This window comes from Acinonyx jubatus, chromosome E1, assembly GCF_027475565.1.
Source record: "Acinonyx jubatus isolate Ajub_Pintada_27869175 chromosome E1, VMU_Ajub_asm_v1.0, whole genome shotgun sequence".
Taxonomy (NCBI): Eukaryota; Metazoa; Chordata; class Mammalia; order Carnivora; family Felidae; genus Acinonyx; species Acinonyx jubatus.
Genome location: NC_069397.1, coordinates 28,269,466 through 28,292,372, shown reverse-complemented (window position 1 = coordinate 28,292,372; position 22,907 = coordinate 28,269,466). Strand labels below are relative to the sequence as shown.

At 55.5% G+C, this 22,907-nt stretch overlaps 1 protein-coding gene and 1 long non-coding RNA gene across 4 annotated transcripts in view; one reads left to right on the top strand and one right to left on the bottom strand.

Annotated features, from left to right (window-relative positions):
- Window positions 1-22,907, bottom strand: part of CUEDC1 (CUE domain containing 1) — an 83,458-nt gene that overhangs the window by 10,658 nt on the left and 49,893 nt on the right. For 2 of the 3 annotated variants that reach the window (XM_053212741.1, XM_053212740.1), the window contains exons 2-5: window positions 19,388-19,579; window positions 9,765-10,393; window positions 5,514-5,641; window positions 528-654 (exon numbers count right to left, since the gene is read on the bottom strand). In XM_053212741.1, coding sequence (XP_053068716.1) covers window positions 528-654; window positions 5,514-5,641; window positions 9,765-10,100 — 591 coding nt within the window. In that variant the 5' untranslated portion in view covers window positions 10,101-10,393; window positions 19,388-19,579. The remainder of the gene's footprint in view (window positions 1-527; window positions 655-5,513; window positions 5,642-9,764; window positions 10,394-19,387; window positions 19,580-22,907) is intronic. The other variant, XM_027034208.2, reaches the window with a different exon arrangement.
- LOC128313541 (uncharacterized) lies at window positions 8,282-11,796 on the top strand. Its single transcript, XR_008294414.1, has 2 exons — window positions 8,282-9,011; window positions 9,653-11,796. It is a non-coding gene; the product is annotated as an uncharacterized LOC128313541 (long non-coding RNA).

The following is a 22,907-nucleotide window of genomic DNA, read 5'->3' as shown; positions in this document are numbered from 1 at the left end:
AAAAAAAACTACTTTTCCTCCCCCTTGGACCACCCCATCCCTCGTCAGTCCCGAGGGATCAGTCCTGAAAAGTGATCTGCAAACTGCTCAATAGCTTGGCTAGCTCCACATGGATTCCCAAACTCCCAACTCCCCCTGTCCTACCTGTCCCAGGGCGAGGCCCCCTTCTGCAGGGCCCCTCGGGCCGTGCCAACGTCAGGGGCAGAAGCTGCCCCTGGCCGTTTCCCACAGGAGGGAGGGAAGGTGCTCTGCCCTTCCATGGCCAGTTGCCCCCAGGCCCACCTCCCTCCAGCCTGAGCTGATGGCTGCAGCCACGGACTCTTCAGGGCTGTCACCTTTCCTGGGTGGAATAGGAAACCTGCAGGCCCAGACAGGAAATGAGGCTTTGGGCTCAGCGTTTTTTCCTTGTGAACCCAAGGCAACAGAAATAGCTCACCCGGGTTTAAACATCAGGAAGTGAAAATGGCTGGCACAAGCCGTGGGCAAGCGGAGGTGTGGCACAGGCAGCTAGGGGCTTCCCCCGTTACCTGAATGCTGTCCAGCTGCTGGGGCAGGATGCGGAGAAAGTCATCTGGGAGGTTGCCCAGCAGTGGTGGGTTCCAGTTACGATAGCGCCTCTGGCTCGAAGCAGGTCCGGAGCTCAGCACATCGATGCTGGAGGATGAGAGGGAACAATGAGGAGGGAACGGTCAGGCCCAAACACGGGGGTCCCGGCCCATCACACCGGGAAGCTGCTCAGAATGGTGTTTCTGCTCTGAAGCCTCCCAAGGCCTCCACTGCCTCCAGAATGAAGGCTGAGGGCTCCAGCTCATTTTCCCAATCTGGCCTCTGCTAACCTCAGTCTCTGGCCCCAGGGCCCAGCCTTCTCGTGCTCCAGACAGTCCCTGCTCTCCAGCCACCCTGTGCCCTCAAGATCTCTAGGCCTAGAGCACTCTGTGTTCACGGCGCTCAAGTTGCATGTCATGGATTCACAGGTAGATGTTTACGAATGTCCTCTAAACACAGCGGCATTTCCCTAGCACCCAGGACAGTGTGCCCTCACGGCTGCTGAGAACAGGTGTGCTCCCAGTGACCAGACACATAAACCACCAAGCCCAGTCCGCCCGAATGTTGGTCTGCTGGGGGGGGGGGGGGGGGGGGGACATGGGGACGGCAGGATCCCTACAGAGTAGAGCAGATCCAGGCTCCAGTTCTGGCTCGGTCACAGCCAGCAGGACGGTCCTGGGCAAGACCTTGCTCCCCTCTGGGACTCAGCTTCCTCATGGAAAAACTGCCTCCCTGCCCAAGCATACAGGAGCCCCTCATGAGGCTCTGAGGCTATGTCTTGAACGGAGTTCTGAAAAGGCACATTGAAGGTGGGAATGGAAAGTTTCTCGTTCCAAGGGGTGCTCAGGAGCGGCTCCTCATTCGCAAGGTGCCTGGCAGGAGGTCCGAGGGCCAAGGCAGAGGCCAACGGTGGAGGGGAGGGTGTGTGCAGGCAGAGAAGGGGGGCCATGGGCCCCCCCTGACCCCCAGCCTTCTGCCCTGCCATCCCGGGCCTGAGGGCAGCCTGGGGCCCGGCCAGGAGCTCCCCACAGCTCCTCGGCAGCCTGCAGCGTGGCAACCGCAGGACACGTGTTCTGCTGAATCAGGGAAATGACACACACAGAAGGCAGCGGGCCGGGGGTGGCAGCCGCTCTCGCCTGGCTTTGATTTGTCTCCAGCTCCAGGAATCCCGCCCGCCCCCTCACTAGAGGGGAGCTTTTCCGGGCTGCCGCTGACTGTGGAAATAACTTCCTTTCCTTTTCTATTTTGGGCGGGTGGCCTGGCAGGACGAGGGGGGGTGCGGGGGCGGCAGCAGACGGGATAACAAGCTGCTAAGTGCGCGGTGGGAGCCAAGGAAACCAGCACGCTGTCCACCCTCTCGTGTACAGGTGAGGGACCACTCCAGAAGAGCACACGTCGCCACCCGGGACTCTGAGTCCTAGGCAGATCTCTCTCCACATCACTCTGCCGCCTGTCACTGTTGGAGGCTTCATTTCTCCCAAGGGCCCGGGGCAGAGGAGAGGATGTCTCCTGGGGACTCGCAGACCACCCGGGGTTGGTCCCAGCACAGCGAATTCCTCTCCAGCATCTTCCCCTAGGACACAGGTACCCACCCCAACTCAACCACACCCAGAGCCACCCAGGCAAGGGCAGAGAGAGACTCCCAGAATTGCATTGGGACCCCTCTGGCCATTAGTTACTGAGACCAAGAGGCGAGGGGGGACAGGAGCCGGAGGCCCCCTCCTCAGCCCCATTTCCCTGACTGCTGGGCCCGTGGTCCCAAGGAAGGACGTGCCCAGTCCCTCCCCAGCCCTTGCCCTGGCACCAGCAGAGATGAGGTCAGCCACAGCTGCGAGAGCCAGGGGGGGGCCTGAGCCCAGGCAACTCCATTGTGGTCAGAAAGGAATGTCAGAAATGAGCTGAGAGGCAAATAAAAAACTTCTAAGGCTGTAATTTCAATGGAAAAACAGCAGGTGGCCAGTGCGGAGGGGTGCCTTTGGGTTTGAGAGACCTCCTTCATCCCTCAGATAGAGGGAAGGGCAAGCTGGGGGAGGGAAAGGAGAGAGAAGGCTGGGAGGCTCTCCTGGCCCCTAGGCCCCAAAACTAACACTGCACACCCATCAGACCCGCAGGTTTACCCATGGAACACCACACTCAAGGAAGATTTCAGACATAAACCTCCCAGGCAGGAATTTTGGTAAACACTGGACACTGAGGCCCAGATGGATCCAGGCCCTGTCCAGGGACACACAGATGGGGCCAGTGTAATCTGGGCCTAGGGGTCCTGACTTTCCGGGCACTTACCCCTCGGATCACCCTGCCTCTCTGTGTCTCAGCAAGGCAAGCTCCCAAACCCTGCCGCCCTGGCTGCAGTCCCTCAGGGACCTCCTGCTATTCCTCCCCCAAACCCCTTCCTGGCAGCCAGACGGAGGTTGTTAAAACACTAACCTGATCCTGTCACTCTCCGGCTTAAACCTGCTGGCTGCAGGATAAGGCCAAAGCTCCTCAGAGGACCCAGAGGCTCCCCATGACCTCCAGCCTTCAAGGCCATTCCACATTTCCCGGAGTTCCCCGGACTCCTGAAGCTCCTGGATGGTTCCCCCTTTCCTGCCTCCTGGCTTTTGCACATGCTGCTTCCATTGCCTGAAAGGCCCTCCTGTCCTCTACCTCTCCAGGACACAGCTCAGACATGAGTTCCTCTACGCAGGCTTTCTTGCCCCCAGCCCTGTACCTCCCCCAGACTCTGATCTCCTTGGGGGTCAAGGCAATGCTATATTCATCTCAGCGTCACACACATGGTTCAGCACCTGCATGTTGCAGGTGACTCAATAAATGCTGGAAATGAATGTTCTAGGCCTGGAGATGGCCTAGGGGCACATCTGGGCTATCCTGGGACAAAGGGGCACACGCTCAGAGCCTGGCCCCGCTTCTTCTGAACACTGGCCCCTGAGAGAAGCCTCACCACTGGTCTCAGTGTTCCACATTAGAGCTCAGAGGCCAGTGGTACAGCCAGGGATGGGAGGGAGCAGGAAACCACAGAGAGTAGGTCTGATTCACGCCTGGGACTGCTAAGTGCTCCACGCACGGTATCTCTTTTAGTCCTCACAGCAGTGCCGAGGCCGGGATTAGTAGTCCCACTCCACATGTGAGGGGAGCAAAGCTCAGAGAGGTTAAGTAGTGAGCCAAAGCCCACATAGCAGAAGCACCTAAAGTATCAGAAGTTGGGCAGCTGAAAGACAGGGGTGGGAGAGCACTTTCCTTTTTTCTGACTGCACAACTCAAGTTCTCTTCTCCGTATCCTTCCCAGGCCTAGCGAAGCCTTCATTTCCAGGTCAGGACCCTGAATCTCAGGCCTCTGGAGCCTTGGTCTAGTGCTGAGGTCATCCTGCCCCCAACAGTGGCTTCAATCACTGAGCTGCACCGCCCCTGCCCGCAGCCCTACTGCACCCACAGCAGCTGAACACCCGGACAAAGGAGAGGAAGAAGGATGTGGCCGGGGTCCCGCTGGGTTCATGCTGGGATCCCATCTCTTACGGCCTCAGTTTTTGCTTCTGAAAAACAGGCAGAACCACTTTGCCTGACAGAAACTGCACCTTTTGCAAAAGCATCTCGGCATATTTTTAAAAAAGAAAGAAAAGTCGAAGGAAAACTATTTAGCCCTGGGTTCCATGACCTGTGCCAGGCTGCCAGTCCTGCCGAGGCCTCACCCAGACCAACCCACTCACTCCCTGCCTCTCCCCCGCCCCACACTGCAGCCTCCTGGTACCCCCTGCAATCAAGGAAGGACCCAGCTCTGCTCCTGCCCCTGACTCAAAACATTGTCCCCTCTGCCCTGTAAACTTCTAGGCCTCCGTCAGCTCCTCTGAGCTGCAACCGCAGAGAATGTTCTCATAAAGGGAGGCAACAGACAGCAGCAAGGACATTGGTTGTGGAGTCAGAACCAAATCAAAGCTCAGCTCTGTAGTCTTGAGCAAGTTACGAAACCTCTCTTAGGCTTCGCTTCCTCCCCTGTGAAATGAGGATGACAGTGCCTGCCTCCTGAGCGGCGAACGTACAAAGCCTCACCAGTTTCCAGCACTTAGTAAACGGTAGCTGCTGTTACTCTCCACGTGGGTGTGACAGAGTTCACTACTGCCATCTGAGGCTCCCAAGATCCCCAGAAGGAACGATCCACTGGAAAAGTCCCCTGTCCCATCATGTGTCCCCACTCCTCAGCACCCCCGCCCTGAGCCATTCTAAGGAAATGAAACTCCCGGACACAGAGGCACCTGGGCTCCACCCAGCAGCCCCCCTATAGACACGAGGCACAGAAAAACAAGCACCCGAGAGACCGTGGGACCCCGCTGGCAACGAGCTTCCTGTTAAACTTCGAAATTACAGAGTCCCTCACCTGCCAGAAGTCTCCAAGGACCCGGCAGTCCATTCCTCAGTCTCCAATTACCAGACTATCCCATAAAAAGACTTAACTTGCTCCCATTGCCTGAAAATCCCCACGACATGCCTAGGCCAGGGATAGCCAATAGATCTCCATTCCATCAGTCACTGAGGACTCTGGGAGTGCTGTGTTGGAGAGCATTCTGAAGCTCTGTCTCAACGGAGCAGGAAAGAGCACAGTGATCAATTAGTAATGTTTGCCGATGGCTCAGGAGGGGAAGCGTCAGTACATGTTTCTCCCACGTGCATCAGCCTTGACTGTAAGATCCCAGAGAGCAGGGCTGAGCCTTATTTAACATCGTGTCCCCAGTCACCTTCAGCACAGCACCTAGCCTAGAGTATGAATTTAGTGAATATTTGCTCTTTTGATACTTACGGCATGAAAGTTCTCCTTGGTATCTAACTAAAATGTCTCTTGCTGCTGTAGAAGCCTGTTCTTGGTGGAATAATATACTGAGGGGTCCAGCCAAGTTTCCCACTGTGTTTGTTTCTCAAGCCCAACCCCTGATCCCTTGCCCCACTGCCCTGAGCCCGGAGAGGAGATGGATTCTCACCGGGGAGGTGGGGTGGGGGGAGCCAGCGGGTAAGGCCTGTCGAACATGTGCATGTGGTAGGCTGGCGGGGAGTATACAGGCGGGGGTTCTTCATCGGAGCTATCAGGTTCCAAAGTCCTCTCCAAGATCTATATCAGACACAATAAAAAAAAAATGTTAACAATCCTTCCTGAATTTACATAACATTCAGACAAAATCACAAGTGTGGGCAAGGATGCATAGTAAGGGAACGCTGTGTTGCTGGTGGGGGTGTAAAGGGACACGGCCGCCACTCTGCTAAACTGTTTGGGCTTCTGTAAAGCTAAACGCATGGCCGCCTCTGACCCTACAGTTCCAACATACTCAATGGGCATGAAAGCACACGTCCCCGAAAGAATGTTCAGAGCAGCATTACCCATCCAAGCAAGGTTTAAAAACAGGCGAAACAAATCACAGTGCTAGAAGTCAGAGCAACATGACCTCTGCGGGGGGTGGAGAAGGCTGCGAAGACACCCGGATTCCAGGCTCTGCTGATGTTTCTTGACCCGGGTGCTGGGGAAACTTCATCGAGCCACACGGCCACATGCACCCTTCGGTATGTGTGTTCCTTCTGATAAGTAACTTTAACGTCATTCATGCTCTCAGACTGCCTCTACCTCAATTAGCTCACCTTAACCTCAAACGACTTGGCAAGGTACGATAAGGATTGTTACTCCCATTTTACAGATAAGGAACTTGAGACCCAGGTTGACTAAGTGACATGGCAAAGCCATGTGTTATTTTCAGAACTGAGTTTTCAACTTGGACATGGCGTCCACAGCAAAGACCTGTCAGGCACAATGCCTACACACCCTGGTTGGATTCTCAGGGGGGACAGTGGCAAGGGGAGAGACCCAGGTCTCAGGGAGACCTGAGAGACCCAGAATGTCTCTCCCTCCTGGACTCCTCTTTTCATCCAGAAGCCAGAAAGAGGGGCAGGGAAGAGCCAAGGGCTGGGCCAGACCCAGGGCTCCTGCGCCGTGGACTGACCTAGATCCTTCCCCAGAGATCCACAGGGGAGTCCGGGGCAGGAGGCGACCATCAACCAGGAGATCCCAGGTCAAACCAACCCCAGCTGACCTACACCTTAGCTTCCCGTCCTCTGCTCCCCACTTCTGTTTCCATCTCCTCCAAAACCAAGGAATATGGGAAGGGCTCAGAGGCTGTCAATGGGCCTGAGGCCCCAGGCCCTGCCTTTTAACCCTGAGTGAGTTTGCAGAAGTCACGCTAAACCGTTTCTGCGAGCCGAGGCGGGGCCAGGCTGCACTACCCCCTCTCTGCCCTGAGCCCACCCATGCCCAGGCGCCCAGGGTCTTGCAGGGACACCCTGGCAGGTGAGTGAGCACACACACGAGTGCATACACACTCACACACGCACTGCCACACTTCGTGCATGCACAGCCAGCCCGACCCAAGGAGGCCTCCCACCCTGGAATGCACTAACGTTCTTTCCTTTGAGGCGGAAAGTATTTAAACAGATGCTTTTGCAGAAAAAGAAGAATGTAGCTGCTTTGTGGGCCACTGCTCTGCTTACCCCAAATTTCCACAAGAAGCAAAAAGAGAGGGAGAGAACACTGCAAGCTCCAGTCCAGTTCACTGGGGAGCCCCTGGTGCCTGGCACAGGACAGGGGCTCAGCAACTACCAGGTGCCCCCAGAGAACGTGTTGCTCCTGACCCCCAGCCCGTTCTTCAGACCCTGCTGCTCTGAGAGCCAGGGTTCCAGACCGGGGCCTTGAGGCCAGCTTCTCGCTCAGTGGCTGGCCGACCTGGCCCACTGAGGCTGGTGTGAAGGAGATGGGGGAGGAGGGGAGAGCTGGGAAGGAACTCTTCCCAGAAGGAAGCTGCTTGGGGTTTCCTAGACTGTGGCCTGCAGCAGCCGGCCTCCAGACTCAGGGAGAGCAGGCCTCGGGGGCTGCACCAGGAGGCCCCCTCCCCTGGCAGCCACTCTGTTCCTCAGCACAGCCTCCTGGGGCCGCAAGAACCAGACGTTCATCAGAGGCTCCTGGAGCAGAATGAGGAAACGCCAAGGAGGCAGGCAGTGGGCCAGGCACGCTCCAGAAAGGCTGATCCCGAGTCTCCAGGGAGAGTAACCCCAGCCATGTTTCTGGCCTCCCTCTGCCACGCTCCCTGCAACCCCACCAGCCACAATGAGGTTGTTTTTCTGGCTCTAAAGGTGCTGAAGTTTTCGGCTCTGTGGCCTCTTGGCTTAACTCTGTGTGGGTGACAGATGCCTGCCAGGTGCTCTCGGGGCTGGGGGCTGGGCCATTTGTCTGACAGGAGATACGTTTCTGTAGCAAGGATCCCCCTCGGGCAGCCCACCATCCACCAGTCAGCCATTATTGTCATTCCAGCTGCTGCTCATAAATTTTCTGAAGCACTTTCCGCTGGCTCAGGAACTGCCTGCCGACGGGCCAGGCAGAGCTCCAAAGGTGGGGGCTTGGGGACACAGCCAAGGCGGGGTGCTGAGACGGGGCTCAATTTGGAAAGCAAGGGTCTCAGAAAAACAGAAGCTCGCACAGTACAGGCCTAACTAGGGGATGGTGAAGCCCCACAAAGGTTCACAGCCCTGTGGGTGCCATGGACAAAGGAGGAAAGATTATTCTCCCCTACCTGCCAGACTGCAGGATAAATGAGACTGTGGAAGGGGTCAAAGTATACAGAATACTTTCCTTCCTGCTCACACTTAAAGGATGTATTTGCAAACACACGCCCAGCCTACACACACACGCACACACACACACACCCTCCTTTCTACAAAGACCATCTGGGTTTTCTAAGACTCCTTCCACTGGCTAATCTAGGCAGGTCAAAGAGTGGTCTCCTCAGGGAAGAGACTGAAGAAAGCTGTGCAAAGACAGCAGCAACATTTATTCACTCAACAAACATTCCTTGGGTGCCTGCTATGTGCCAGGACCGTGCTGGGTGCTGCAGGTGACACGGGAGTGAGTCAGATGCCACTGCCCACAGAGCTTCTCCCCTGCCTGGAGACAGAAATCCCAGGCAGCACCCACTAAGGGAGGGCAGGTGGGCATCTCCCTGCAGGGCTGTGTTGACATTTAGATGGAGTCTGAGGCCAGAGCCGGGTCTAGGTTTTCTCTGTGAAACAGGGTAATAATAATGCCACCTCACAAAGCGTATGAGGGCTGGAAGGACCGATACATCTAAAACATGTAGGGTGGTGCCTGGCACAGGCTGGGACTCCATGAAGAGCAGAGTTAAATCCCACCTGCTCAGTCTTGCCCATGGCCACATGTCCCAGATGTCCCTGCAGGTGGTGACCTGTGTGCCCCTTCTGCACCCAGCACTGCAGGTCCTGCGGAGACTGAGGGGCCAAACATTTACTGGACTCTTGGATGCGGCCGGCTGGGCCCTGATGCAGCAGGGTGGCCCTTTCTCCCCCAGTGACCTCCCTGAGGAAGGAGGGAACCGCTCGGGCACTGCTTGCTCCCGCCTCCGGCATGGCTTGGCCAGAGGAAGTTAGTAAGTCTGAGGTCACTCCTCTTCCACGGTTCCCTGTGCTCTAAGGATACAGCCCTGCTCGCTCTCAACCACCAGGCCTCCTCGAGCTGCCGGTCTCTGCTCATTCCAGGGTCCTGACAGATGGTCCCACGGCCAGCTCCCTAGTGACTCGTGTTCTGTTTCACCTCTTAACCTTTGCACGAGTGGTTCCCTCTGCCTGCACACCCTTTCCCTTGCTCCATACTCTTTCTTCGGGCCTAGCTTAGCCCTCCCTTCTCTGGGAAGCCATCCTGGAAGCCTCTCCTGCTTCCATTTCTCCCATCATAGCATTTACCACTGGAGGCTGTCATTGCCTGATTCTTGTGAGCTCTGTGCAGGCCGAAACTTGGTCTGACTTGGCCAAGGTGGACACCCAGAGGTTCAAAAGGAGCCTTTCTAGAAAAATACAGGCTAGAGGGCCCCAGCCTGGAATTGTGTTTCAGTATGTTGGGGTAGGGCCCAAGTGTCTGCATTTTTAACAAGCTCCTCGATTCTGATGACCCCTGAGTTGGCTCCAGTACAGTGCGTGGCACACCACTGAGTAGGTGTTCAATGTTTGTTGAATGACTGCATGATTTCTGCCCATAAAAGGCCACTGGCTGATTTGGGTATGGTGTTCCTAGGAGAAACCCGCTACCCGCGAGTTAGAACTCATCCAGGGGAAACAACCCAAGTCCTCTGTGAGGTTCAAACAGCGCTGGAGCTCCAGGCGAATGATCGGGGCCGCGCCCCTACCTCCGGGGGGATGCTGTCCTCCGAGTCGGAGCTGTCCTCGTAGACGCTGCCGCCACCGCCCTCCAGGTTCATCTGCAGCAGCTGGTCGATGGTGGCGTCCACGGCGCCGCTGTTGGCGCGCAGCACGCACTCGATGATGTCGTAATCCATGTTGGGGAACATGGTCTTAAAGTCGTCCATGGCCTGGTTGAACTCGAGGCGGCGCACCTGGCGGGCGGGCCGGCTGTTGTTGAGCTCCTGCGAGGCGGGCGCGCCGCCCCCGGCCCCGGCCCCGCGCGCCCCGGCGGAGCCACCGCCCCCGCCGCCGCTGCTGCTCCGGCGGAACAGGCTGGTCATTTTGCCGAGCCGCTGGGGGAAAATGTTGGCGGCCGGCGCCGAGCCCCTGCCCCCGGGTCCCTGCGCCGTGGCCGCTCGCTCGGCGGGCTCGGGAGGCTCCTTCCCGTGGCTCCCGCTCCCCTGGGCGGCCGGGGCGGCGCGGGGCGCGCGGGGTCCCCGGGTCAGGAGGCTAGGGCGCGGGGCCACCGGCGGCCCTCGGGGAGCGGCCCTCGCGGGGCGGCGGCATCCGGGCTGGGCAGCTGGTCATCCACACCCCCGGGGCATCCTGGAGCCGGCTCCACCGACGGTCCCACCTGAAACCGAGGGAGGAGGAGTCAGGAGCTGAATGGCAAGGGAACGGGGGTGCGCCTGCCTCGCCCGCGGGAGAACCACTTCTCTGTGCTTTCTCTCCAGCTGCAATAATTAAATAGCCACCGTTCTGTGCTGACGCAGGATTGCTACCTGTTAGCCACGGCTAACTCTGGGCCAGGCACCATGGGTTCTGCGTGGGTCGACGCAGGACACCACTGTGAGGTAGGCCCTAGCATCCCCTGTTCGCAGGTAGGAAAACTGAGGCATAGATGCTGAGGAAGTGGAGTTAGGATTTGAACCCAGGACTGTGGCTGCTGGTTTCCATCACTACTCCTACTGCCAAGGAGCCCTGAGGACCTGAGGGCAGGAGGGGCCTGTACAGGTCCCATCCTGACCCTCCGGTCTCCGACCCACCCAGTCTCTGCTTCTCACATCAGGGTCCCAACTTGATCCCAACACCATGGCCTCCAGTTTGTGGAGAGTGCCATTATATCTGCGACAGAAAACTGTCCTGCCCACTCACCACCAAGCATGTAAATCACTGCGAAGGTCACAGTTTTGTTAGTGCAGTCAACTGAGAGGTGAGTACATCTAAAAACATCAAATTCTGAATTTCTCATGCTTACCCCAAGATTCACAGTAATTTTGTTAGTTGTAGAAAAGTGGCAGCTTTATTTCAAGGGACCATTCCATCAAAGGGTATTTCCTAAGTTTGATGAAACAGGTGCAAACCTGTTTTCCCGTTTCTAGGACTTGGGATCATAATCGTTAACAGCTGACACTGAAACGTGCATGTGAGCAAATCGACATGATGATCTTCCTTGCCATGATTCCAACAGTCAAACAGCTGATAGTATAGGAAAGACAAGAGCAGAGGAGCGTGGAAAGTGCAACAGATAGGCTCTCACTCCCTCTGGGGTCAGAAGAGCCAGCATTACTACGGATTCCCTCTCTCCCCTTAGGACAGTCTCCGCACAGGTCAAATGAGGCTGCGTATTGTTCCCCAGTGCCACCATGCTGACATTCTAACCTACTAGAAAGATCTGCGTCCTGAGAGGCCCGTGGAAATTGTCCAGGGCTCCTGTTCTGGGGCCTGTCGGGTGGGCGTCTGCCCAGTCCAGAGAAGTGAGCTGTATTCAAGAATGGAAAACTAGAAGCACTTTGGCCCCATGCAACGTCTGGACACAGATGTTACAGAACTATAATCCCTCCCAGCTTCCAGAACACACCTGTGAACACTCTGGTGTATCTACATCTAGATACTTCCTTTATGCATCTACTACCATAGGTATGAATTTTTTTTCCTGAAATGTGATCAAACCATAAATTCTCTGCAACTTGTTTTTTCCACTTAGTAATGTATTGTAGTCACCTTCTCATGTCAGAACATAGAGATCTACTGCATCATTTTTAATGCCTGAGTAGTATTCTGTTGACTGGGTGAAGCATGATTTACCATCCAACTTGTTACACGCCCTCTTTTCCCAAATGAGCAACTCACGTTCCAGAGAGGCTAGAGCCATTTCACAAGGAGAAACGGAGGGGTGGCCTCAAATGATCAGTCCAGGAACTGTTATGAACATGAGCACAGGAAGGTCTCCAAGTACAACATGGCCTCCCACAGCCGGCTTTAGATACCCCAACCCCCACGTCCACACCTCCCGCCAACCCTGCCACATCGGGAGGTGAGGATGCTGGTCTGACTTTGCCAGAACGCTTTCCAGGGCGAGGCACTACCCCGAGCTCTTGGAAACCTGCGCTGAGGCCTCTAACAAGGACCTCAGGGACACGGGGCCCGGGAAGCCAGTGCCCAGGGCCGCCGTCTGCTGTCCTGGTGTCATCACACATTCGAGTCAGTGCGTTGTGTGAACACCCTCTGGAGTAAAGCCACCTTCTCCCCTGCCCTGCAAGTAATTTACTAAGACAGAGACTTGGTTCTCACTTAGCCAAGGGGAGACCCTTAGAGATGGAAGCCAGGACCTGATCCACCCCTGGTGGAGGAGGAGGGAAGATGATGGGGTCCACATTTCCCCCTTAGCGGCCATCCGGACCGGCCCCTCGGGGTGTGACTGTCGGGAAGTTCCCGCACCCCCACCGTTTACAGGAAGTGCAGTGGCTCAGACCCAGGCTGCAATCCCTGCTCTGCCACTCCCCAGCTGTGGGACCTCCCAGGAGTGTCCTCTCCTCTCGGTGCCCAATGACCTCACCCGTACTTATGGGGCTTCAGGGAGAATTAAACCAGAGAGCCAGCAGTTGGGACACTGGCCGAGCTACTACCCAGGGTTGGGCGGGGGGCGGGGGGGAGGGCGTCCTTCAGCCCTTGGAAGGAGTACTGATCTGCGAAGCCCCGGGGGAGGCCTGGCTGGCCTGGGCAGCTGGAGACACTGCAGGTCAAGCAGCCTCCTCTTCCATTTACCCCAGGTGAAAAGCCTGGAAAAACAGCATTTTTCTGTGTGTGCCCCAATATGTGATGGATGACAACTCTGGGCCAGCCCCACAGCGTGCTCCACATTGCAGATGAAGAGACTGACGCCCGAGACTTGTCAGAATTGCCCAAAGACATGGCCGGCAGTGGCAAAGCCTAGACTCTTCCATCAAAGGTCATTCTGTGAGGAGAAAGTGGCTCAGAAACGCTAATGGGAAGTGTGAGGGAACAGAGGTCGTTGTTCAGAAACACCATTTCCACAGGACTCTGCCGGAATGCACAGATCCAAAAGCCAAGTTGCCTATAATCGGCACCAGGTGGGGCCGTGCATGCCCCTCCCCCCTTCTGACAGGACTATCCCTTGCTAAGCTCAAGTGCAAACCATGAGGCCAGGGCTGAGGTGGGCTAGCACCACTGGGAGCAGGGAGAAGGACTATCCTAGGGGTCAGGGTCATCCGTGCCAGGCTGCCTTTTGCAACGAGCACAGCTCAAATGAAAAGCAATTTAAAACACATGGAAGAGGGGCACCCGGGTGGCTCAGTCGTTTGAGCGTCCCACTCCATTTGGCTCGGGTCATGATCTCACAGTCGGCGGGATTGAGTCCTGCATTGGGCTCTGCACTGATGGCTGGAGCCTGCTTAGGATTCTCTCTCTTCCTCTCTCTCTCTCTCTCTCTCTCTCTGCCCCTCCCCAACTCACTCTCTCAAAATCAATAAACTTTAAAAAAATTTTTTAAAAAACCACGATAGAATTAAGGCAGGTGACTTAGGTTTACAGCCCTGTGCCAGACACTTTCACATTTAATCATTATTACAACTCCAGAGATAGACACTCTTGTCTCCATTTCGTAGCTGTGGAAACCAGTTCAGAGAAGTTAGGTAACTTGCACAAAGTCACGCAGCCAGTACGTAGAGAGGCCAGATTTAGGAACCCACCTCCTAAGAGCCCAAAATGCCAAGTCAGGCTTGAAGGGCTAGGAGCCAAGGAGGCTCAGAAATGCAACCGTGTGTGGCCCAGGCTCAGGAGACTGGGCCCGGCCTGGCTGACATTCCAGCAGAGGAAATGTGACCTACACAGCACTGGGGGAGGGAAGGGGAAAGGGTGTCTGTTGGCTCAGCCCCAGAGCTGGCTCTGTGACCTTGGGGAAACCACTTGACCTCTCTGAACCCCAGCTGCGGGGCTCTGGCAGGGCAACAGAGAGAGATAACCCCTGACCCACTTCTGAAAAAGGAAGTGAATGAAACCCGTTGAGCCTGTTGGAGGTCTTGGTCTTGGAGGCCAACTCTAAGGCTCTCCTGAACTCTGGGCTGTGTGTGACCTAGGCACTGGGAAGCAGAAATCCCACACCTGTCCTCCCCCAGGTCCCAGGGAGCCAGGCCTTCCACTTCCCCATAAAGGAATCTGGGACTGGGGGGAGGGGGGGCAGCAGCCTGCCAATCCTCACTCCAAGCGTGAGGAGACAGCCAAGGCCTGAGTCACTCCTGGCCTGGCGCAGGGAGGTGGGCAGGCTGCCGGCAAGCTCGCCGCCTGACCTTGCCCAAGGTCATCCCAGCCCGTCTCCCGTAGCACCAGGTAGGGTCCACCTGGGAGACTTGAGCGCCTAGGAGCCAGAGTCCTGGGCTTCCATTCTCACTGGGCCTAGTAAGGCTGTGTGACTTGGAGAAATCATTTCACTTCTCTGAACCTCAACTTCCTCATTTGTAAAAATTGGTAGAATACGCCCTGGAGGGGGTGCTCTGATGGAACTTACACGGGTGCCTGGAGCCAGGAAGCACCCAAGAAGACAGGTTGGTGTGGCCTCAGGCACAGGTCTTGGCCCTTTGCCTTGGCTACACTTGTGGCTTGAACAATGTAATCCAGTCCCATGACTTTAAATACATACCATCTACATGCTGAATACCGGCTCCCAAATTTCTCTTGCCCTGAGGCCTCCTGGGAATATGCCCTTCAACTCTACACTTGCACATCTGACCTGCTGCCTCCACTTGGATGTCCAATAGCAGCTCCGACAGAATGGGTCATCTGAGTTCGACTCCCTGGTTCCTTCCAAGCCCAGCCTGCTCCCCCCACCTTCCCCGTCTCTGTTAACCGCAACTCCACAGGGCTCAGGCCAAAAGCTTGAGCGTCTCCTTGAGTGCTCGAATTCTTACACCCCACACCCAGTCCCAGCAAATCCAATCTTCCCTAGCTTCAAAACCCGGCATCTGGCCACGCCCCACCACCTCCACTGCTACCACCCTTGCCTGCCTCTGTGTCCCCCATTGCCTTTCTGCAGACAACTCACCACGGTGGTCATGTCATTCCTCTGCTCCCCCCCCACAATGGCTCCTCATGTCCTCAGAACACAACCTAGAGCCTTACCGTGGTCCACCAGGCCCCACACTGTCCTGCCTGTGCCACCTGCCTTCACTGTCAAACCTCACTCTGTCCCCTCCCTTCACTCGCTCTGGGTATCCTGGATCCTGGCTTGTCAACCTGCAAGCCACACGCACTCCCATGCTGAACTTACTCTTTCTACTACCTGCCATGTTCTTTGCCCAAATATCGATGTGCGCCCTCCCTCCCCTCCCTCTGGCCCCTACTCAAGCACAACCTTACCAGAGAGGCATCACCACCCCCCTCTGCCACGTTCCCTCCCCTTTTGCCCTACTTTCGTTTCCTCATGGAACAGGCCACCTGAGAGATTATTTCTCTACTTGTCACTGACCACCTCCGCCACTCAAATGCAAGGTCCGTGAGGGCGAGGTCTCCGTTTTATTCACTGTGCTGAGTAAAGTGCCTAAAATAGTGCCTGGCACTAACAACAGAGGTTTGTTAGGTGGATAAAGAAGGGAAGGAAAGACGCAGGAGCACAATTAACTGTGGGTTGTCTTCCCTTCCCCTCCTCCCTCTGGCTCATAGCAAGATGGGATGGGGTTAGCGGGAGGACTTTTTAGTTTCCAAAGCCCTTTCTCCTCTATGTTCTCATTTAGTCCTCACACAAAAAAGCTATAAATTCTTTAGGGGCTTGCATTATCATCCCATTTCACAGACGAAACAGCTGAGGCCAAGGCAATCAGTGACATGGTTGAGGTCCCGTGAGCCTTCTGCTGCCTGGCCTGAGGGCCTCATCCCTTAAAAGGCACACAAGGCTAATGGCAGGATGGTCCCCTTTCCAAGCCAGCGTCAGTTCCAGGGGACAGGAGGTCAACCCCCTCCAAGATCTGACTTGACATTCTACTGCACCCCGGGAGAACCCAACCCTGAAAGCAGGGATAGAACAGGAGGCCCTAGGAAGAGATGTGGGGCTGGGAGGCCAGAGGTCCCAATTGCCCGACCCTTTCTCTTCTAGAAGGAGGAGGGACTGCCTGAGGCCAGCTCTGTCTCTGCACACCCCTGGCTCCCTCCTCTGAAAATCCCTGAGGGACAAGGGACAGACCAGGTCTCGTGACCCATCTGTAATTGCTGTGATCCCGCCCCGCAGAGGGGACTCAGAGGCCCAGCCCTGTGGCACTGCCATGCCAGGCCACTAGGTGGAGTTCTAGGGCCCAGGCCCCGGGGCTCCCAGGGAAAGGGCAAACAGAGCAGCTTCTCTCCTAGAACCCAAGAATCTGTCCCACCCCCACCTCCGACTCAAAAGGAGAGGAACCCAACCAGCCCAAGGGTCTCAGAATCCAAGACTGGAAGTTTCAAGATGACTTATTCTCCAAGTGGAAAATGCAAGACACACAGACCACCGATTTCCAGCCTATGTCCTTGACAGACATCACTAATCTATCCAGGTATTCTTGTCCTCTGGAGCCCACAGAGCCCCTACCAGGTGATTAGAATTGGCAAGCAAGATAGGCCCTGCTTGCCAGCGCTTTCATTCCCATATGAGAAGCCGAGGCCCGGGCTTACTTCGTCTTATCGGGAATCCAGGCTGCAAAAGCCAGCGGGGCCAGAATGAGGTCATATGACCCCTGGGATGCTTGTGTAACCATGGTTAAGTCCCGGGGAAACCTCAGGCGGGTAATGGCAGCGCTAATGGAGAGGCTGCTGGACTCAGGGCAGCTGCGTCCTTGTCCAACTGTCACCTCAGACGCCATGGGGGCAGGGCGCAAGCTAGTCTGCTAAGCATCTTGGCTCCTGAGCCGGAGAGGCCGCAGAAGCGGGGGGAGGAAGGAAGGTGGGGGCACAAGAGACAGAGAGAGGCTCTCGGGGGCTGCGTGTGGGTGTACAAGCGTATAAGCCTGTGTGGATGCGTGTGCGTGCCCAGCGGGAGGAGGAGGGGCAGCCCTGACAGAGGCGCCTTGTCCTCCTGCCCCTGCACAGGCTTGTTTTCTTCCCAAGCTATTAATGTCGCTGCAGCTTCAAAAGCCGGGTGACCTTTAAATGCCGAGCCTCCTGCTCCTGCCCAAGGCGCGGAAAAGGCTTAATGGAAACTCAAACGGCCACAGCTGCTGGGGCTGTGACAAAGCCAGCCTCATTCTGAGGGACTGAGCTGCTGGGCGGCCACACCTGTGCCCACCTCTGGGTGGCACTAGGAGCAGAGCCACGCTGGGGGGTGGGGGTGGGGGGGCTGGACCTGAGAGCAGCAGGAGAAAAAGGAGAGACAGACTCAGTTCTGCCATGCCCTGCTGTGTGACCTTGGGTTGCCCACTTACCTTCTCTGGGCCATGCCCAATCATTTAGTCCAGTCTAAGGCTGGGGCAGAAAAAAAAAAAAAAATCCCCTTTCCCCAGAAAAAAATCTTTTAAAAGTCTGTAGAAGAAAAAAAGGAGAAGAATGACATTTTCTTTCCTAATTTTTCCCTCTCTTGCCTCAACTCCCATGGCCAGGTCTGTGGCCAACAGGAACTATACACAGTAAGGACTAGGGCAAGAGGTTTCCAACGAAGTTAAAAAGGTCCCTCCCCTATGGAAGCATCTGCCTTGGAGCCTCAGTCCTAAGGACACCATCGTTCATCTCTGTTCCTGAGGCCCAAATACAGGGCTTGGCTGTGTGAACGGCACCACCAGGAAACCACTTCTGCATTCCAGCTGAAAAGGCCCAAGATGAAGCTCCTCAGGCACGAGGGACATGTCACTTGTTTGGCGCATCTTGGTAGGATAATGGTAACATAACACTGTTGCCTGCTTCTTTACAAGTCAGCCATACTCCCTGTGCCTTATGCATGTTAGCTCTTTTCACCCGCTCTTTGCGCCTTGCAAGGTGCCTATGTCACTGCGATTTCTACTTTACAGATAGAAAAATGAAGCACAGAAGAGTCGAGTAACTTGTTAAGGTCACACAGCCAAGCTGACATTTCAGCCCAGGAGGTCTGACTCCGGAGCCAGCACTGTAAATCCATCCAGCTCAACCACTCCTCTGTATTGCTAGAGCTGGGCACATGGCAAGAACTCAGCGGACTGAATTGAGTCCTAACCAGGCAGAGTTGCCCTTCAAGAGGCTGGGGGTGACTGGTGCCTGTGTTGGGGGAGCAAGAGAAGAGGAAGGGGAAGTTTGCAGGCAAAGCCTCATCCTGAAGGACAGACAGAACCGTGGCAGTTTCCTTACAAAACCCTTTTCCGCACCCCACCAAGGGTGTTGGCCGGGCGACCAACTGTTTTCCACTTCTACCTGAGCTGCTTAAAACCGATTTCTACAACAATCCCTCTCCCCATCAACAAATTGTACCAGCTTAGCCAAGACACTCAGCCCAGGAGACTGGGAGGAGATCAAACCTCAGTGGACAGGGCGGGTGCTACTCCCCACTGCCCTACCCAGGGGCCGTAGGCCTGCCCCTCAGGGCTGGCACCAATGTATGTGTACCTGGGACCGAGTCCGTGGCCCAAACTGGGAGAAGGGAGCCACTGGCAGCTCAGGTGCAAGGTAGTAAAGCTGAGCTGGCTCCAGACATGAGCTCATGCTGGCCCAGATCCAGCGCCTTGGGAGAGACGGGCCAGCGGCCCCTCCCTGGGCCTCTCCTTCAGGCGGTCAGGCTGAAGGCCCCTCCGTAGGCAGGGCCTGTGTGGTCTGGGGCTGAGCTCTCAAGTCTAGACAGTCACAGATGTCTCTGGGCCCCTGGGGACAGGTAGTCAGTCAATGATGCCAGACAATTTAGTATCTGAGCATGCCCAGGGAATCCAGCTCAAGGAACCAAGATTAGGGAGGGGTGCTCAGGGTGGGCAGAGGAGGGTTCTGGGAACAGAATGCCAACTCCTGCCCCCATTCCCTCCCCCCACTAACATACACTGTGCACCCATCCACTGACCATGAACCCCACTTCTATGGAATTCATATAATATGTATAATGGAATACTATACAAGAGTAAACAAAAATGAGGCATCTCTTTATGTCTCTATGCTCAAGACCCATCATTCAGGGGAGCAATACAAGGCCGAACACAGTGCGTACAGGACGTACTATAGTGCGTTATGGCACGTGTATGTCAGTGTGTATGGAGAAGACACTCGGAAAGGATTCGTGAGAAACTGACTCCATAGGTTTCCACTGGGAAGGATTAGGTCAGAAGAGACAGACCAGGAAAACTCGTCTCTGTAAATCTTTGTATATCTTTTAAGTTTTGATTCACATTCATTAATTTAAAAGTAAAATAAGCAGAGGCACCTGGGTGGCTCAGTCGGTTGAGCGTCTGACTCTTGATTTCAGCTCAGGTCGTGATCACAAGGTTGTGGGATCGAGCCCCGCGTTGGGCTCCATGCAGAGTGTGGAGCCTGCTTGGGATTCTCTCTCTCTCTCTCTCTCTCTCTCTCTTTCTCTCTCTCTCTCTCTTTCTCCCCTGCTTGTCTTTCTCTCTCTCTCTAAAAAATAAAAACATAAAAATAAAATAATAACCTATAAAGAATAGCAAAGTGACAGCATTACAGTGATTTTTTTTAATTTTCCTTTTGCATATGTATATTATTTACAATGGACGTGAATTACTTTTTAATAATAATTATAGCAAATGTCTGAATGTTAACTGTGTGCCATCTACTTTCTAAGCACTTGGCATGCATTATCTCATCTGAGCCTCAAAGTAAAGCAATTATTATACCCACTTTACAGATAAGGAAACTAAGGCCCAGAGAGTTCAAATAACTTACGTGGGGTCACACAGTCAGTGATGGAGCCAAAATCCGAGTCCAAACTGTCTGGCCCCAGAGTCCATGCTCTTCTTAACCTCCACCTTATACTGTCTCTCTAATTAAAACAAAACAGGGGCACCTGGGTGGCTCAGCCGGCTGGGTGTCCGTCTTAGGCTCCGGTCATGATCTCACGGTCCATGAGTTCAGGCCCCGCATTGGGCTCTGTGCTGTCAGCTCGGAGCCTGGAGCCTCTTCGGATTCTGTGTCTCCCCCTCTCTCTGCCCCTCCCCTGCTCATGCTCTGTCTGTCTCTCTCTCTCTCAAAAATGAATAAACGTTAAAAAAACAAATTAAAACAAAGCAAAACAAAAACTGAATGGTGACAGAAGAAAAGCGTATGAAAAAAGCAAACCCCAGAGCCTCCAGGACTCTAGAACTTTTGTAATCCTTAGAATCCAGCTCCATCCTTCCCGCCTCTACTATTTCAGCAGATCTCCTGTAGTCGTGCCTCAGTGGGAACCGGGCGCCACTCCTCCCACTGCGCCCCTTCGTGCTCAGGGACCCGCGCGCCTCCTGGTGGCCTCACAGGGCAGAATGAAGGCCCACGAGCAAGGTGGAGGCCCAGGCCACAGCTATTTCAGAGGTTAGACCACGGCGTGGGGGATCTGCTGGGGCAGAACAGGGTCGGGTCTGGCCAGGAAGCTCCTTGCAGAGGGGAAACCGCAGGTTGCTGTTTCTTTCTTTCTTTCTTCTTTTTTTTTAAGTTAACTTAGATTTTTTTTAAGTTTATTTATTTATTTTGAGAGAGAATGTCGGGTGCTGAGCCCGACACGGGGCTCTATCTCACGAACTGTGAGACCGTGACCTGAGCCAAAATCAAGAGTCGGACGTTTAACTGACTGAGCCACCCAGGCGTCCCCACAAGCTGGTTTTTGAATGGCGCGGAGTCGGGGGTAAAAGACTGTAGAGCACGGAGGTTAAAAGGGGAGATTTAGCTCCAAGCCAACCTCAGCTTACATTCTGATCACCACTGCTTGGGTGAGTGGACTTCCCTGAGTGAGTTTCCTCACCTGTAGAACAGGACGCCTGTTCCTCTGAGGATGGGTTCCCCTCTGAGGGGGATTCATGCCATGGGCACACACAGGCTCCACACAGATGCTCTCAGCCCGGGGCGGATGTTAGTAAGGCTCTAAGGCCACACAGTTCTCAGGGGCTGAGTCTAGAGCCTGGCCCAGGAGTCAAGCCTGGAGTTAGGATCTTGAATCCAGCCCCGAAGGGACAGCGTACAGCACAAAGGCCTCCCCTCAGGGGCCTTCAGGACCTCGGGCTGAGGGGCTCTGTGGCCCCTGAGTGGAGTGGGGAGCTGGGCCAACAGCCCCACGCCTGTCCGTACTCTGCTGTGTTTCCTAGGGGGAGAAGTGACTGGAATATACCAGGGCCTGGGTCGCCCAGGCCCTCCCACTCCTCCTGGGGGCCTGGCTCTCCAGTAGGGGCTCCCTACCCGGGGCAGCAGGAGCACAGGCATACAGGCTGAGTGGCCTTCTCAGAAGTGCCGCCTCTGGCAGCTGAGGAATGCAGGCTCAGGGCCGGGGAGCAGAGGCTTGGGGAGGGGGTGGTTGGCCCTGAGCTTCAAAAGAACAGGCAGCAGCTGTGGCTGGGAGGGCCGTAGCCCTCCCCCTCTGGCAGCCAAGACATCATCAGAAATTCCACCCCAGCAAGAAGGGCCAGCCCAGACAGCAGATGGGATTGTTTAGAGCCACTTAGCAGGCCAGCTACTTTCCCGACCGCAGGCTGCTCCCCTCTCCTTGCCTTGGCCCCTTCTTCATCTGTGCAGAGCACCCCTTCCACAGCCTGGGGCACCCAGTAGCCAGCTGTCGGGCATCCCCTCCCCACCTGAGGCCTTTACTCACCCACACGGCCTCGCCTCCAGACAGCCATGTGCCCACACATGCCCTCTAGAGAGGCCAGGTTGGGAAGGCAGAAAGAAATCTCAATGTTGTCACTTCCAGATGGTGCCCGTTGCCAAAGGTCACAGAGCCTGCGATCTGAACCCAGACTCCTGGGCCAGTGCTCTCTCCCCCGGTGGTGCACACGCTAGTAATTACAAAACAGCCCATATGTCTGCGTGTGCTATGCACACCGGCTCACCCAAACCCGTTCACTCATACAGCCATGGGACACAGACAACCCTCATTAGATCTTTCCCGAACACTCCCAGCCAGCCTAGGTACTCAATCCGTTCCTCCCTTCACCTTACTCTGAAGCTGTGTTTTTAAAATTACAGCCACACTCTCCTCCCCACACACTAACTGCACTAACACTGCCCTCCATCCGTCTTGCAGCCCACCACGCCAGCCGCTCCCTTCACTAAGCTGACAGCAGGACCAGGGGAGCCCCCAGGCCCTTTCTCTCGTCCCCATCTGTGCCCAGAATTTTTTTTTTACAGCGTCTGGTGCAGCAAAGGTGAGGTCAGGCCGACCTGACCTGCAGCAGAACTGGCCAGAACCAGGAAGCGATGCACCCTGGCCAAGGCACTGCCTTCCCACTTGCTTGTAGGACCAGCTCCTGGAATGGAGTGCAGGGAAGGGCCTCAGGCCAGCTGGGGCTGGGAGCCCTGGCCCTCAAATATGAAAGTCAGAGCAAGGGGGCAGGAACTCTTGGGTGTCCCATAACCAGCCTTCTTTGCCTGTAGGGGTCTCAGTCTCCACCGCTAGAGACAGAAACAGTCCCTATTCAGTCGACCTTTCCCATCATTGAAATCTCCCAGGGATGCAAGGACAGGGGTGGGGTAGGGGTGAACTGGGGCCAGAGAAAGGCACCACTGTACTAGTTACAAACCATGATGGTGTCTCTACAGAAGGAGGTGGCTGGATCCCAGTACCCTAGGGCTGGAAGGACTGGCACCCTTTCTTAGATACAGAACCAGACCCCTTTCCTCGTACGAAATCCTCAGCAGAAGTCCATTCCATAATGACACTAAGCAGAAACCCACCCTTGCCCCCACCCCCAGCAGTTATGCATCGTCAGAGAACCTGCCATTTACTGAGTGCGGGCAATGTT